This window comes from Panulirus ornatus, chromosome 32 (genome assembly GCF_036320965.1).
Source record: "Panulirus ornatus isolate Po-2019 chromosome 32, ASM3632096v1, whole genome shotgun sequence".
In the NCBI taxonomy this organism is placed as follows: Eukaryota; Metazoa; Arthropoda; class Malacostraca; order Decapoda; family Palinuridae; genus Panulirus; species Panulirus ornatus.
Genome location: NC_092255.1, coordinates 5476659 through 5494345, shown reverse-complemented (window position 1 = coordinate 5494345; position 17687 = coordinate 5476659). Strand labels below are relative to the sequence as shown.

General features: G+C 42.0%; 1 protein-coding gene across 1 annotated transcript in view; it reads right to left on the bottom strand.

Annotated features, from left to right (window-relative positions):
* Positions 1 to 1290: 1290 nt before the first annotated feature.
* Positions 1291 to 17687, bottom strand: part of LOC139759010 (uncharacterized) — a 67299-nt gene continuing 50902 nt past the window's right edge. Inside the window, exons 2-5 of the mRNA XM_071680893.1 lie at positions 13207 to 13377; positions 8142 to 8318; positions 4982 to 5235; positions 1291 to 1784 (exon numbers count right to left, since the gene is read on the bottom strand). Of these exons, the coding sequence (XP_071536994.1) occupies positions 1530 to 1784; positions 4982 to 5235; positions 8142 to 8318; positions 13207 to 13354 (834 nt within the window). The 5' untranslated portion in view covers positions 13355 to 13377 and the 3' untranslated portion in view covers positions 1291 to 1529. The remainder of the gene's footprint in view (positions 1785 to 4981; positions 5236 to 8141; positions 8319 to 13206; positions 13378 to 17687) is intronic.

Below are 17687 nucleotides of genomic sequence, written 5' to 3'. Positions count from 1 at the left end.
CATTAACATCTACAGTACTTGATAGAATAGAAAGAGAACCATATTTTGACAGAGCAGAACATAAATGGAACAAACTACATATAGTAACACTGAATGCACAAAGCATTAGAAATACACCGTAATCACGACACAAATGAAGTCACAAGACAGAGACTCATAAGTGTAAAACACCCTCTCTACATGCACAACCAGATAACATAATAAGATGCGAGTACCATTAAAATCACATGTTCTACTGTGAAAAGGTTCGGGGAGTTGAAATCAAGCCAAACATAGCACTAAATCATGAGGGAAGTATTTTGGTTCACATCAAAACTGCCTTCATGCACATGGACAGTGAGATGTTCAGGAAGATACTTTTTTTTTTTTTGCCGCTGTCTCCCGCGTTTGCGAGGTAGCGCAAGGAAACAGACGAAAGAAATGGCCCAACCCACCCCCATACACATGTATATAGATACGTCCACATACGCAAATATACATACCTACACAGCTTTCCATGGTTTACCCCAGATGCTTCACATGCCCTGATTCAATCCACTGACAGCACGTCAACCCCGGTATACCACATCGATCCAATTCACTCTATTCCTTGCCCTACTTTCACCCTCCTGCATGTTCAGGCCCCAATCACACAAAATCTTTTTCACTCCATCTTTCCGCCTCCAATTTGGTCTCCCACTTCTCCTCGTTCCCTCCACCTCCGACACATATATCCTCTTGGTCAATCTTTCCTCACTCATTCTCTCCATGTGCCCAAACCATTTCAAAACACATTCTTCTGCTCTCTCAACCACGCTCTTTTTATTTCCACACATCTCTCTTACCCTTACGTTACTTACTCGATCAAACCACCTCACACCACACATTGTCCTCAAACATCTCATTTCCAGCACATCCATCCTCCTGTGCACAACTCTATCCATAGCCCACGCCTCACAACCATACAACATTGTTGGAACCACTATTCCTTCAAACATACCCATTTTTGCTTTCCAAGATAATGTTCTCGACTTCCACACATTCTTCAAGGCTCCCAGGATTTTCGCCCCCTCCCTCACCCTATGATCCACTTCTGCTTCCATGGTTCCATCCGCTGCCAGATCCACTCCCAGATATCTAAAACACTTTACTTCCTCCAGTTTTTCTCCATTCAAACTTACCTCCCAATTGATTTGACCCTCAACCCTACTGTATCTAATTACCTTGCTCTTATTTATATACAATATAAATTCAGTCTACGCTGAAATGGCGTATGCTACAAGTGTTTGGTCTCCTCACCTGAGTAGTCAGAGAACTCTTGGGTTGGGTCCAAAGATAAAGGTATAGGAAGACAAAGCCATGAAAATACTCAGAGAGACCAGTTCTTTTGAAGTCACAAGAAAATCCAAAACAGATGGCCTAGGTGGAAGCTGCATAAGGAAAGTGTACTGATCATGAAGAAACATTTGTTCTGACAAAAGAGCTAAGGATACATAAGGCAAGCTGAGTGAAGAGGAAGGAAATGCTTGCGGCACTAAAAATTCAAAGTCTTACCTAATAAAAATGCAAGAATAGGAGATGGGGCCCCATGATTGTAAAACTTCCTGTCCATATGTAAAAATAGGCAATGTGAGATATGTAAGAATAGGCAACCAGAAGCAACATTTTTCAAACAAGTCTATGTCACAGTGATATGAACTGAGGGTGAAGAATCTCACCTTTGCCACAGTGAGTGAGTATTCCTCTTCAGTCACCAGTACCGCTGTTGCCTCCCACTTCAGCTTGGAGAGGAATTTTAGTATGGCCTGTGGAGGTATATGTCATCATATTAGTATCATGTACCTATTGGTATTATGACAATCAACTAATGTGAAGGCATCTTTCTGGATTCACTTAATATCACCACTTATCTCTGTAAAAAAAATTGTTTTAGCTATATGCAGAAAACAACTACATATGTTGCCATTGATTTCATGAGCTGTCTTGGACCTTTGGTACACGAGTGACTGATACTTCTCTCAAAATCTAAGTGGACACCAGCCACACAGGGACTGGCCATTACTCAACGAACAAAGATGAGGAATTCTCTTCCTTCTTTCATTTTTCCCCTCTTCCTACAACCTTTTCACCTTAAAGAATCAAGTGTACAAGCAATCAAAGAGATATAAGAGATTTCATTGTTCTCGTCCTCTCATTTCTCTTTCATCCAGGATGGACATGATTAGAGCACGTCTCTACCAATGCCAGGTTGGGTACCATCTAAGGGAATCATCAACATTATCATTTGTGGGACCTTAAAGCTAAACTTGTGTTCTGTATCTAATACTGTAAATCCAAATGATGCATTACATTTTCTATCAAATGATATCTCACGTTATTTCAAAACCATGTACATCATGCTGACAATAAACTAAACTCAAAGTATAAAAATCTTTTTCAACTTCAAGTTAACCATCCCCATCTTGCTAAAATGAGATGTTACAATCTTAGACTTTACACACTTTAAGTAAGATTTTACAATACAACAGCACCTTTTCTAAGATTATAATCTGTGTTCTGCTCTTATAGAATTCCTGCAGCCAATGTAAAGTGATTTTAGAGTGCATGATTCTTTTTCTTCACCTATAAAACTGATCTTTAAATATCAAGTAAATCATTAGTGGTAAGGTTATGAGAGAGAGGGAAAATGTGGGGTCACATATTAAGTAACGTAAAATATCAATAAACATAAAAACATAAAATGTGACCTGCCTATTTTAACCCTTCTGATGCCTTGTGGGTGCACGTAAAATATCAATAAACATAAACACATAAAATGTGACTTGCCTATTTTAACCCTTCTGATGTCTTGTAGGTGCTATCATTTCTTTAAATTTCATCATTGTCAAAACATGTACTCAAATGCACCAGGATCTGTTTGGTTTGGAAGGTAAACACTGAGTGGGACAAATCTCATACGAATTGATTCAACCCATAAATGTATGTAGACTCACCCAAAAAATATCTGCTTAACTCGAATTCAGCTAGAGTCAAACCTTGTAACACATGGCAACATGCAGCAGAATCCATAAATTATTAATGAAAGCATGCATTTCTAGATCCTGAAGGCAAGTTTTCATGCATTACAACCTTAGTCAATTTGAATATCAACACACAAACTGGATTTGTATGTAGCATTTATGGATCTGGAGAAGGCATATGATAGAGTTGATAGAGATGCTCTGTGGAAGGTATTAAGAGTATATGGTGTGGGAGGCAAGTTGTTAGAAGCAGTGAAAAGTTTTTATCGAGGATGTAAGGCATGTGTACGTGTAGGAAGAGAGGAAAGTGATTGGTTCTCAGTGAATGTAAGTTTGCAGCAGGGGTGTGTGATGTCTCCATGGTTGTTTAATTTGTTTATGGATGGGGTTGTTAGGGAGGTGAATGCAAGAGTTTTGGAAAGAGGGGCAAATATGAAGTCTGTTGGGGATGAGAGAGCTTGGGAAGTGAGTCAGTTGTTGTTCACTGATGATAAAGCACCGGTGGCTGATTCATGTGAGAAACTGCAGAAGCTGGTGACTGAGTTTGGTAAAGTGTGTGAAAGAAGAAAGTTAAGAGTAAATGTGAATAAGAGCAAGGTTATTAGGTACAGTAGGGTTGAGGGTCAAGTCAATTGGGAGGTAAGTTTGAATGCAGAAAAACTGGAGGAAGTAAAGTGTTTTAGATATCTGGGAGTGGATCTGGCAGTGGATGGAACCATGGAAGCGGAAGTGGATCATAGGGTGGGGGAGGGGGCGAAAATTCTGGGAGCCTTGAAGAATGTGTGGAAGTCGAGAACATTATCTTGGAAAGCAAAAATGGGTATGTTTGAAGGAATAGTGGTTCCAACAATGTTGTATGGTTGCGAGGCGTGGGCTATGGATAGAGTTGTGCACAGGAGGATGGATGTGCTGGAAATGAGATGTTTGAGGACAATGTGTGGTGTGAGGTGGTTTGATCGAGTAAGTAACGTAAGGGTAAGAGAGATGTGTGGAAATAAAAAGAGTGTGGTTGAGAGAGCAGAAGAGGGTGTTTTGAAATGGTTTGGGCACATGGAGAGAATGAGTGAGGAAAGATTGACCAAGAGGATATATGTGTCGGAGGTGGAGGGAACGAGATGTGGGAGACCAAATTGGAGGTGGAAAGATGGAGTGAAAAAGATTTTGTGTGATCGGGGCCTAAACATGCAGGAGGGTGAAAGGAGGGCAAGGAATAGAGTGAATTGGATCGATGTGGTATACCGGGGTTGACGTGCTGTCAGTGGATTGAATCAGGGCATGTGAAGCGTCTGGGGTAAACCATGGAAAGCTGTGTAGGTATGTATATTTGCGTGTGTGGACGTATGCATATACATGTGTATGGGGGTGGGTTGGGCCATTTCTTTCGTCTGTTTCCTTGCGCTACCTCACAAACGCAGGAGACAGCGGCAAAAAAAAAAAAAAAAAAAACTGAATAGAGCTCTAAAGAATCTGAACAAGCTAACTGCCAGCTGGAGGGTCAACTTTCTAATGTCCTCATGCTATATGCAAGGCCATTAGCATATGATCTACTACTTGCTACATTTAAAGGAAAGTATTATGGAAACATTAAACTGTTCATTTTGAATGCTTTTACCCCACTATTTCCCTCGACTTCAAATCCCTGCTTGCTTTCCAAAACCTTAAAATTGAGAGTTTGAGATGCTACAGCTAAAACTCCACATGCTATTTCAACTTAGAACATTGAAAGGTATCTAAAAGGCACCCACTTTGTCAAATTCTGTTAACTAGAAAATGCACATCCAAATTCTATCATTCTAACAAAAAACAAAAAAAAAAGACTTTTCAACCTCAAATATACCCTTGGAACTTTAAAATGGAAAACCAATAATGCTTCTGTAGGAAGGAAAATGAGAATTGATTCAAATGGTGTGGGGATCAGTATTCCTGCAGAAAATAGGTATATCAGTCACCCGTTAAAGATAAAAATTCACACTGACACCAACCTTGCCTCGTTCCTCTGCTGGGATCAAGGTGGCTGCTGCAACATTAACAACGGGGACATGGTACTTCTGCAGGAGGCGTGACAGGTGCTGGTGGGTGGAGGTGACGCCTGTCAGGTCAACCACCCCCAGGGCCAGGAGGGTGTCATTACTCAGTGGGGAGCAGGCCGAGGGGCCCTCACGGACGACAGGGAACACCTCCCCCAGGCCAGCCACAGCTCGCTCGCCATGGCCACAAGAATCATACACGTGTAGCCCTGCAACCAGTGATGGGAAGGGTTCATCAGCAACCAATTACTTTAGCTGATGATTTCAGGTGACTTCTAAGAATTATATTAAATAAGGAAAAGAATTTGCTTCAATGTCTGATCCAATTTTCCATGATGAGGGTTATGAATTATATCGATTTGGTAATTACATTTTTCCTTCGAATCTGACCCAATTTTCCATGATGAGGGTTACGAATTGTTAAATTGGAAATGATTTTTTTTGGTCCATGTCTGGTCCAATTTTTCCATGATGAGGATTAGGAACTATATCAAATTGGGGAATGACATTATTTTCTCCCAGTCTGACCCAATTTTCCATGATGAAGGTTAAGAATTATGCTAAAATGGGGAATGACATTTTTGTTCCATGTCTGGTCCAATTTTCCATGTTGAGGGTTAAGAATTATGTTAAAGTGGGAATGACATTTTTTTTGTTCCATGTCTGATCCAATTTTTCCATGATGAGGGTTAAGAATTAAGTTAAATTGGGGAATTAAATTTTTTTTGTTCTACATCTGACATTTCCATGATGAGGGTAAAGAATTATGTTAAATTGGGAAATGACAATTTTGTTCCATGTTTGACCCAATTTTCCGTGATGAGGGTCAAAAATTATGTTAAATTGGGAAAATGACATTTTTGCTCCAAGTCTAATCCGATTTTCCACGATGAGGGTTAAGAATTATGTTAAACTGTGGAATGATATTTTTGTTCCATGTCTGGCCCAATTTTCCATGATGAGAGTTAAGAATTATGTTAATTTGGGAATAACATTTTTAGTTCCATGTCTGATCCAATATTTCCATGATGAGGGTTAAGAATTGTTAAACTAAGGAGTGACGTTATTCTTCCAGTCTGACCAATTTTCCATGATGAAGGTTAAGAATTATGTTAAATTGGGGAATGGCATTTTTTCCATGTCTGGCCCAATTTTTCCATGATGAGGGTTAAGAATTATGTTAAATTGTGGAATGACATTTTTTGTTCCATGTCAGACCCAATTTCCAATGACGAGGGTTAAGAATTATTTTAAACTGAGAATGACATTTTTTCTCCCAGTCTGACCCAAATTTCCCATGATGAAGTTTTAATGGAACATTACAGGTTTACCAATAAACTATATTTAAATGCAGTAGATGATTTTCTAATAGGCTGATGCACAGACTAGGAGAGACAAGTGAGGGATAAGGAGATTACAGGAGTAATGAGGCATTAATGAGTATCTACAGATGAGCATATAGAAAGTATCTGTACCGGAACCCCAAGACATCAAAGCTACTGAGATCATTAGTGTATCAAATGGGAAATACGTACCTGAGGGAATGGGAAATGATAGATATTGTGCTTTTTATTCATTACATCCAAACTATATATGAAGTATGGGACAGGAATAAGACCATAAACATGCATTAATTACATATCCAAAAACGTGTATCAAAGGATTATTCAAAACAGAATGAGACAGATTTGGGCGGGGGAGGGTAAATTATGAGCTGAAATGATAAAAAGCTTAAACCACAAGATGTATGTAAGAACAAATTGTACCTTACACCTATTTTCTTAAAACTATTTAGGTATGAAATCAAATCAATATTTCTAGTAAAATTCTCATGAAATGGAATACACCTGTTGTACAAAGTTTATTATAGGACCAGCGACCATTTTTTTAAAATACAAATAGATTTGTGATATATGAGACTATTAAACTGCTGATATTTATAAACATGTCAATATTTCAGGACAGTTTTTAATAAAACCAAAATGGCTGCTTTGTGGGGTCTCCCGTTCAAATCATTGCAATAAAGAAGCAGATGTTCATATACACATTTATTTCTCTTGTAGAGGAACTAAAAGGGATAGAAGAATGAAAAGAAATAGACCATTATCAAGTTAATTGTATATTATACAGATGATGAAGGAGGGGGTCTTAATTACCTATCCCCGAATATTATACACCCCAATATTGAGACAATTTGGAGGATCAAAACTGGAAGAGATGAATATATGAAGGCACACACACAGTCAGACAGACAGCCAACACACACACACAGCCAGACAGACAGCCAGCACGCACAAAGCCAGGGAGACAACAAGCACACACACAGCCAAACAAACAGACAGCACACACGCAGCCAGACAGACAGACAGCACACACACAGCCAGACAGACAGACAGCACACACAAAGCCAGGGAGACAACAAGCACACACACAGCCAAACAAACAGACAGCACACACGCAGCCAGACAGACAGACAGCACACACACAGCCAGACAGACTGACAGACAGCACACACAGAGACAGAGAGACAAGCAGCACACACACACACAACCAGACAGACAGACAGCACATGCAAAGCCAGAGAGACAGACAGCACACAGCCAAACAGACAGACAGACAGACAGCCCACACAGAGCCAGAGAGACAACCAGCACACACACACAGCCAGACAGAGAGACAGCACACACACAGCCAGACAGACAGACAGCACACACACAGCCACACAGACAGACAGTACACACACAGCCACACAGACAGACAGCCAGACAGACAACCAGCACACACAGCTAGACAGACAGACAGACAACACACACAGAGCCAGAGAGACAACCATAATACACACAGCCAGACAGCCAGCACACACACAGCCAGACAGACAGCCAACACACACACACAGCCAGACAGACAGCCAACACACACACAGCCAGACAGACAGCCAGACACAGCACAAACACAGCCAGACAGACAGCCAAAGCACAAACACAACCAGACAGACAGCCAAAGCACAAACACAGCCAGACAGACAGCCAAACAGTTCCAGAATAACAGACAAGACAGTAGACAGACACACGTAGGGGGGGGGGGTCAGGACCCCAGGGGGGAGAAAAGAACTTACCAAATTTGATGCCAGGCACGAAAGAGTCAGTCAGGATCCTGGAACCCAACCCACCGCCATCGAGGTTGGCCCGGGCCAGAGCCCACTTGAGGGCTTCGTAGGCTGCCACGCCCTGCCCACGCCACCCACCACAGCCGTACATGCCCTCCCCGGCCCGCGACGCGCCCACCACCACGCCTGCGGTTGAGAGAGGGGGGTGACAGGTGGGAAAAAAAAAGAATTTTAAAGTAATGAATTTTTTTTACCACACCGCCATTGTGCTCTGGCGTGAGCCAAGGAGAATGTGGGTAAGTGTGTGGTTAATGTGGGTATGTGGAGAATGTGGGTGTGTGGTTATAATGGGTAAGTGTGTGGCTAATGTGGGTAAGTGTGTGGTTAATGTGGATAAGTGTGGGGTTGTGGTGGGTAAGTGTGTGGTTAATGTGGGTAAGTGTGTGGTTAATGTGGGTAAGTGTGTGGTTAATGTGGATAAGTGTGGGGTTGTGGTGGGTAAGTGTGTGATTAATGAGGGTAAGTGTGTGGTTAATGTGGATAAGTGTGGGGTTGTGGTGGGTAAGTGTGTGATTAATGAGGGTAAGTGTGTGGTTAATGTGGATAAGTGTGGGGTTGTGGTGGGTAAGTGTGTGATTAATGAGGGTAAGTGTGTGGTTAATGTGGATAAGTGTGGGGTTGTGGTGGGTAAGTGTGTGGTTAATGTAAGTAAGTGTGTGGTTAATGTGGATAAGTGTGGGGTTGTGGTGGGTGAGTGTGGGGTTGTGGTGGGTAAGTGTGTGGTTAATGTGGGTAAGTGTGTGGTTAATGTGGGCAAGTGTGTGGTTAATGTGGATAAGTGTGGGGTTGTGGTGGGTAAGTGTGTGGTTAATATGGGTAAGTATGTGGTGAATGTGGGAGTGTGGTTATAGTGGGTAAGTGTGTGGTTAATATGGGTAAGTGAGGTTATAGTGGGTAAGTGTGTGGTTAATGTGGGTAAGTGTGGTTATAGTGGGTAAGTGTGGGGTTGTGGTGGGTAAGTGTGTGGTTAATGTGGGTATGTGTGGTTAATGTGGGTAAGTGTGTGGTCAATGTGGGTAAGTGTGTGGTTAATGTGGGTAAGTATGTGGTAAATGTGGTTGTGTGGTAAATGTGGTTGTGTGGTTAATGTGGGTGCGTGTGTGGTAATAGAGGTAGACATGAGGGCCACATGATATAGGCGTATATGACAGTCGAGATATATGACAAAAATCATTATATAAGCATCATATAATAATCCTATATACACATATATACCTTTTCCTATATAGAACCCTGTTAAATCCTCTGTTAATTTTCCATGGCGGTAGAGGTTTTATCCTAGTTTTTAAATAATAATGTTAAATAATGATATTGATAATGTCGTGTCACATACCTACCTACCTCCCCCCCCCCCCAATGCGTGTTTGTAAACAACAAACATGGCGCCCAAAAAGTGACGTCACACTGGAAATGTTTTCTCCATTTTCTGATTTTTTATTTAATTTTTTTTGGAATTATAGACACGCATGGGGGGAGGGGTGGAGCGTAAGACGACATTAACCATGATGTCTTTTGACGATAATGTTGAAAATTAGCATATTTCAGCTGCCACTGAGGGGGGGTTAGTAAAGGTTTTTAAAAGGTTTTTGTTGATTTCCGGGGAAAGTTAAATACGGTTTTCTTTGGTTCTGTTAATTTCTAGAGGGTTAAATGCGGGTTAATTGATTCTCAAAATTCCTGGGAAGTTAAATACGGGTTTCTTTTATTCTGTTAATTTCTGAGAAAGTTAAAAACGTTTTCATGGCCCGTTAATATGTAGGAAAGTTAAATACGGTTTTCTTTGGCTCTGTTAATTTCTGAAAAAGTTAAATATTTCTTTTCGGTTCTGTTAATTTCCGTGAAGGTTAAATAAGGGTTTCTTTGGCTTTGTTAATTTCTGGTAGAGTAAGATGAGTATTTTTTTCTTTTTTTTTTTAGTTTTTGTTTGTAAATGCAGCGACATTAATGTCGTCTGCTGGAACCCAGTTCAAGAGCCATTTTCACCATGGGGTCCGCCATAGCCACCTTCCTCATATTCACGGTACATTATCTCATTAAAATGAGTCAGATGAGTAATATCTATCATGTTACTCAAATAGAGATAATGAGGAACCCATGTAATGGGTATAAAGAGATCCAGACATGACAGCATGGGTCAGTACCCATGTATAGTGGGTAGATGAGTGATATATATACATGGGTACCTATGTATAAGGGCAGATGAGATATATATATATATATATATATATATATATATATATATATATATATATATATATATATATATATATATATATATATATCAGGAGGAAAATGAAGAGTTTTAAAGATAGTATGTAAGTCATACTGATCATCCTGGGAAACGACATGCTATACCCCGTCCATCCTAGGAGACACACACACACACACACACACACACACACCAACGTTAGGTAACGCCTCTCTCTCTCTCTCTCTCTAGCGTTCCCATGGACGACCCCCGCGCCAAGGAGACCCACTTTCCCCGCTACGTACGGTACCGGGGGTGAGCGAGGTCACACGAGAGAGAGAGAGAGAGAGAGAGAGAGAGAGAGAGAGAGAGAGAGAGAGAGTGGCGGTAGGTGAATGAGTAGAAAACGGGAGGGTATGTCTATAGAAATAGCAGAGGTTAATGACATTGTAATTAACACGGGCTGGATTGCTAATTACGATATAGGTAGCGCTGGGGTTCCTATATGGGGTGGGGGGAGAGGTTGGTTTACGTTGGGGGGGTTAAGGGGTCAGAGGTCACGCCCTTGACCTCACAAGATCCCCGTTTTCTTCCCACTGTTTACAACAGTGGGAGGGGGGGGGATCAGAGGTCACGTGACCCGGGAATGTGGGGTGGGGGGGTGGTGGGTTGAGGTGGGGGGGTGGTGAGGGACCTAAGGTAGTGGTGTAAGGTTTGAGAGACGTTGGGTAGTGGCGTTAGCTGGGGGTTAGTGGCGTTAGCTGGGGGTAGTGGCGTTAGCTGGGGGTTAGTGGCGTTAGCTGGGGGTAGTGGCGTTAGCTGGGGGTTAGTGGCGTTAGCTGGGGGTAGTGGCGTTAGCTGGGGGTAGTGGCGTTAGCTGGGGTAGTAGTGTTAGCTGGGGTTAGTGGCGTTAGCTGGGGTTAGTGGTGTTAGCTGGGGTAAGTGGCGCTAGTTGGGGTTAGTGGTGTTAGCTGGGGTAGTAGTGTTAGCTGGGGTTAGTGGCGTTAGCTGGGGTAAGTGGCGCTAGTTGGGGTTAGTGGTGTTAGCTGGGGGTTAGTGACGTTAGCTGGGGTTAGTGGTGTTAGCTGGGGTAAGTGGCGTTAGTTGGGATTAGTGGTGTTAGCTGGGTTTAGTGGTGTTAGTTGGGGTTAGTGGTGTTAGCTGGGGTAAGTGGCGCTAGTTGGGGTTAGTGGTGTTAGCTGGGTTTAGTGGTGTTAGCTGGGGTTAGTGGCGTTAGCTTGGGTTAGTGGTGTTAGCTGGGGGTAGTGATGTTAGCTGGGGTAGTGGTGTTAGCTGGGGTTAGTTATGTTAGTGGCGTTAGCTGGGGTAGTGTTGTTGGCTGGGGTTAGTGGCGTTAGCTGGGGTTAGTGGCCTAAGTTGGGGTTAGTGGCGTGAACTGGGGTTAGTGGCGTTAGCTGGGGTTAGTGGCGTTAACTGGGGTTAGTGGTCTGAGCTGGGGTTAGTGGCCTTAGCTGGGTTACTTGTGTAAGCTGGGGTTAGTGATGTTAGCTGGGGTTAGTGGCGTTAGCTGGGGTTAGTGGCGTTAGCTGGGGTTAGTGATGTTAGCTGGGGTTAGTGGCCTTAGCTGGGGTTAGTGGCCTTAGCTGGGTTAGTGGCCTTAGCTGGGGTTGGTTAGTGATGTTAGCTGGGGTGGTAGAGAAGGGGTGGGGGTGGGAAAAGGGGTGTGGGAAAAGGGGTGGAGGGCGTGGGAAAAGGGGTGGAGGGTGTGGGGAAAGGGGTGGAGGGTGTGGGGAAAGGGGTGGAGGGTGTGGGGAAAAGGGGTGGAGGGTGTGGGAAAAGGGGTGGAGGGTGTGGGAAAAGGGGTGGAGGGTGTGGGGAAAGGGGTGGAGGGTGTGGGAAAAGGGGTGGAGGGTGTGGGGAAAGGGGTGGAGGGTGTGGGGAAAGGGGTGGAGGGTGTGGGGAAAGGGGTGGAGGGTGTGGGGAAAGGGGTGGAGGGTGTGGGAAAAGGGGTGGAGGGTGTGGGGAAAGGGGTGGAGGGTGTGGGAAAAGGGGTGGGGGGTAGATTATGGCGTGACCCTTCCCACGTGGGAACAGGAGGGCCAACTGCACACCACATGATGATGGACACGAGGGAAAAGGATGAACAGCCGGGGTTGACTGTGGGGGGGACGACCGACCGCCACAACGGGGGGGGATTCGAACCCTATGCGCCCGGGCGGGTGATTCATGGTCAGCAAGGCTAAACAATCCCCCCCCACCCACCCCCCTAACCACAGGGAAGTTCAGTATAAGGTAAACATAACAATCCAAACTGGTAGTAATCATCTAACTGGCTTTATCCCGTAATTAATTAATGTAATTAATGTAACATCAATCAATGTAATCAAAGTAATTCAAATATTCCTGTCCAGAGAAAGGCAATGTAATTTATGTCATCAAAGTAATTAAGAAAATCAAATATTCCTGTCCAGAGAAAGGTAATGTGATTAAAATAATTAAGAAAATCAAATATTTCTGTCCAAAGGTAATGTAATCAATATAATTAAAGTAATTAAGAAATTCAAATATTCCTGTCCAGAGAAAGGTAATGTAATTAAAGTAATTAATAAATTCAAACATTCCTGCCCAGACAGAGGTAATGTAATTAAAGTAATTAATAAATTCAAACATTCCTGTCCAGAGAAAGGTAATGTAATCAATGTAATTAAAGTAATTAAGACATTCAAACATTCCTGTCCAGAGAAAGGTAATCGTAAGTGCTTTTCATTATTTTTCTACCACGACTCTAATACACACATGACCTTAATTACATGATTATAATAATGTTCTACTAAACCATGAGAGTAATTATACATTTCAACTGACCAATATAAGCCTGCGCCTGCGTGTTGAGGGTGACCTGGTGTGGCCTACTGTCGCAGGTGTCCATGACCAGGGCCTCACCCTCCTGACGTAGCAGCGCCAGCAGGAGGAGGAGGAGCCATGCCCTCGCCAAGGCGCGTAGGGCCGCCATCTTGCCCCCGTTCGAACTCCTCCCTGTACCGAGGAAAAGAATTATATGTAAATATAATTTTTTTCAGGGGGTTTCATTACGCTACACTGATCTATAATAACTGAGGAATTATATTAATTTTCAAGTGGTCAATTGCATCTGTTGACTGGTCCAATCACTATTACTGTAATCTAAAAATGATCGTTTTCGTAAACATTAAATGTAATTCTACACATTGAATATACTTAATAATTCCCTAGTCTTATTTTCCCGTAAGAAACTATATATAGTCCAACAAATTCCCTAAAACTGTGTCATTAAACCTTATATCAACTTTATAAAACCCTTAAAAAGGTAATCTATAACAAAATGTATATAAAAAAGATAATTCTATTCAAAAAAACAACTAATAAATACTTTATATATATACTTTATATAGATTGGGGAAGAGCAGTGTGGTTTCAGAAGTGGTAGAGGATGTGTGGATCAGGTGTTTGCTTTGAAGAATGTATGTGAGAAATACTTAGAAAAGCAAATGGATTTGTATGTAGCATTTATGGATCTGGAGAAGGCATATGATAGAGTTGATAGAGATGCTCTGTGGAAGGTATTAAGAATATATGGTGTGGGAGGCAAGTTGTTAGAAGCAGTGAAAAGTTTTTATCGAGGATGTAAGGCATGTGTACGTGTAGGAAGAGAGGAAAGTGATTGGTTCTCAGTGAATGTAGGTTTGCGGCAGGGGTGTGTGATGTCTCCATGGTTGTTTAATTTGTTTATGGATGGGGTTGTTAGGGAGGTAAATGCAAGAGTCTTGGAAAGAGGGGCAAGTATGAAGTCTGTTGGGGATGAGAGAGCTTGGGAAGTGAGTCAGTTGTTGTTCGCTGATGATACAGCGCTGGTGGCGGATTCATGTGAGAAACTGCAGAAGCTGGTGACGGAGTTTGGTAAAGTGTGTGGAAGAAGAAAGTTAAGAGTAAATGTGAATAAGAGCAAGGTTATTAGGTACAGTAGGGTTGAGGGTCAAGTCAATTGGGAGGTGAGTTTGAATGGTGAAAACTGGAGGAAGTGAAGTGTTTTAGATATCTTGGAGTGGATCTGTCAGCGGATGGAACCATGGAAGCGGAAGTGGATCATAGGGTGGGGGAGGGGGCGAAAATTTTGGGAGCCTTGAAAAATGTGTGGAAGTCGAGAACATTATCCCGGAAAGCAAAAATGGGTATGTTTGAAGGAATAGTGGTTCCAACAATGTTGTATGGTTGCGAGGCGTGGGCTATGGATAGAGTTGTGCGCAGGAGGATGGATGTGCTGGAAATGAGATGTTTGAGGACAATGTGTGGTGTGAGGTGGTTTGATCGAGTAAGTAACGTAAGGGTAAGAGAGATGTGTGGAAATAAAAAGAGCGTGGTTGAGAGAGCAGAAGAGGGTGTTTTAAATGGTTTGGGCACATGGAGAGAATGAGTGAGGAAAGATTGACCAAGAGGATATATGTGTCGGAGGTGGAGGGAACGAGGAGAAGAGGGAGACCAAATTGGAGGTGGAAAGATGGAGTGAAAAAGATTTTGTGTGATCGGGGCCTGAACATGCAGGAGGGTGAAAGGAGGGCAAGGAATAGAGTGAATTGGAGCGATGTGGTATACAGGGGTTGACGTGCTGTCAGTGGATTGAATCAAGGCATGTGAAGCGTCCGGGGTAAACCATGGAAAGCTGTGTAGGTATGTATATTTGTGTGTGTGGACGTGTGTATGTACATGTGTATGGGGGGGGTTGGGCCATTTCTTTCGTCTGTTTCCTTGCGCTACCTCGCAAACGCGGGAGACAGCGACAAAGTATAAAATAAAAAAAAAAAAAATATATATATATATATATATATATATATATATATATATATATATATATATATATATATATATATATATATATATATATATTTCTTCTTCATACTATTCGCCATTTCCCGCGATAGCGAGGTAGCGTTAAGAACAGAGGACTGGGCCTTTGAGGGAATATCCTCACCTGGCCCCCTTCTCTGTTCCTTCTTTTGGAAAATTAAAAAAAAACGAGAGGGGAGGATTTCCAGCCCATCGCTCCCTTCCCTTTTAGTCGCCTTCTACGACACGCAGGGAATACGTGGGAAGTATTCTTTCTCCCCTATCCCCAGGGATATATATATATATATATATATATATATATATATATATATATATATATATATATATATATATATATATATATAAAATTTCTGCTAATATATCCAGTCACTTTTCCTAGCCTAAGCCAGGTCATTATGAAAGTAAACGAACAAGTTCTTTTTTTTCTTTTTGCCTGCATACGTCACCGACTCGTCCGGCCGTCACCAGAGGGCCCAGCTGAACACCAGTGTTTGTGTGAGAGAAAGATATATTTGAGAGAGAGAGAGAGAGAGAGAGAGAGAGAGAGAGAGAGAGAGAGAGAGAGAGAGAGAGAGAGAGAGAGAGAGAGAGAGATTTGTGTGTGTGTGTGTGTGTGAGAGAGAGAGAGAGAGAGAGAGAGAGAGAGAGAGAGAGAGAGAGAGAGAGAGAGATTTGTGTATAAGAAAGAGAGAGATTTGTGCGTGTGTGTGTGTGTATGTGTGTGTAAGAAAAGTGATTTGTGCATAACGCGGAAACTTTCACCCACTCTTGGCTTTGTGGGCAACGGTACGATGAGAGAGAGAGAGAGAGAGAGAGAGAGAGAGAGAGAGAGAGAGAGAGAGAGAGAGAGAGAGAGAGAGAGAGAGAGAGAGAGAGAGAGCGGATTAGTGAAAGTCGAGTGATCGCCCTCAGACACACTGGTCAAATCAGCTACTCTCTGTTTCTCTTTAGGTCAATAAAATCTTCGGCACTGAAATTCACCGGGACGAATTCAGGTAATAATGTAATCCAGGTTCAAAAATGTAATTTAGGCCCACCATTACTGATCGCCTGCTGTTGATAATAATGAAATGTAACCTTGGCATATTTCTAACATTCGAAAGTGATTTAAAAAAAAATTGTATAGATTCCAAGAATATTTCTTCGACCTTATGTTTATTAACCTTACCTTATTCCCACATGTAGTTTATTCTTTCTTCTTATATGTTTCATAATGTATTCTGTTTCTTTTTTTATTTATTTTATGATTTGACCGCGTCTCGAACGCCATTTTCAGCATATCAAGGATACATGACTCAATTCGCCTTGGCTCATAGCCATGTAGACATGATAATCACAGACGTGTCGAAAAATACCAATATACAAGACCCAACAACATTACAAGTTGCTTCCATTTCGAGAAAATAAATTCTAAATGCATTTATATAACGTTTTACAGCGAAATGCCACAATCTTAGCATTCTAATGGCGCCATATTTCTCCAAAATGCTTCGATGGTTTAGAACCAAACTTCCTCGGTTAATCATGGGTTAATTTCCACCAATTGGGTGATATATTCTAGTGGGCAATATGGGGGCAGCGCGTCCCATATATCGGCCAATGACTACACATCTCGGCCATTACTGGAGGCGAAAGCTTGCTTCCTTAACCGGACATTCTGGGCCACCAATCAGAGTCCGTTCCGCCTGACCAATCAGCGCGTTGCCTTTCATCAGCTGAATGTAATTCAGGGTCACAAATTAGCGAATAAAAACATATCATTTATATCTATATCAAAATAATATGTAGATTATCAATAAAATTTTTATATTACATCAATTTTGACATTTTATTTAAATAGAAGCGTATGAACATGCATTCCATACTTAATTCTGCTATCCTGTATACCATACGTAATCCTGAGATAATCATGTCATATGTAAACCTAAGATTATCGATGAATATAGCATTTTATAGATGCTATGTCTATCAGCGTGATGATAGATAAGCCCGATAGATGTATGCCATTTATTATATATATATAACTCACATATCACGGTCAATTAGTCCCATAGAGACCATTTAAGTGAAGTTAATTTCTACAGGTCCAATTTAACAATGCCATTTGCCACTTAACACGGCTAATTAGTGGGTGTCATTTTGATGCATATAATGGCTAGTTACCGGGTGCTATGTTGCTATGTACCTCAGCATGTTAGTGATTGCTATGCGCGACGTATCCTAGCTGTATGACGTGTATCTCTGCCATTGGTGGGTGCTATGTTTTATGTATCTCGGCCAGGTAGTGGCCGCTATGTTACCACTTATCTGGACCTGTTAGTGGCTGCTATGTTGTAGGTTTCTCGAAAAGTTACTACTTTTTTTTTCTTTTTTTCCAAAAGAAGGAACAGAGAAGGGGGCCAGGTGAGGATATTCCCTCAAAGGCCCAGTCCTCTGTTCTTAACGCTACCTTGCTAATGCGGGAA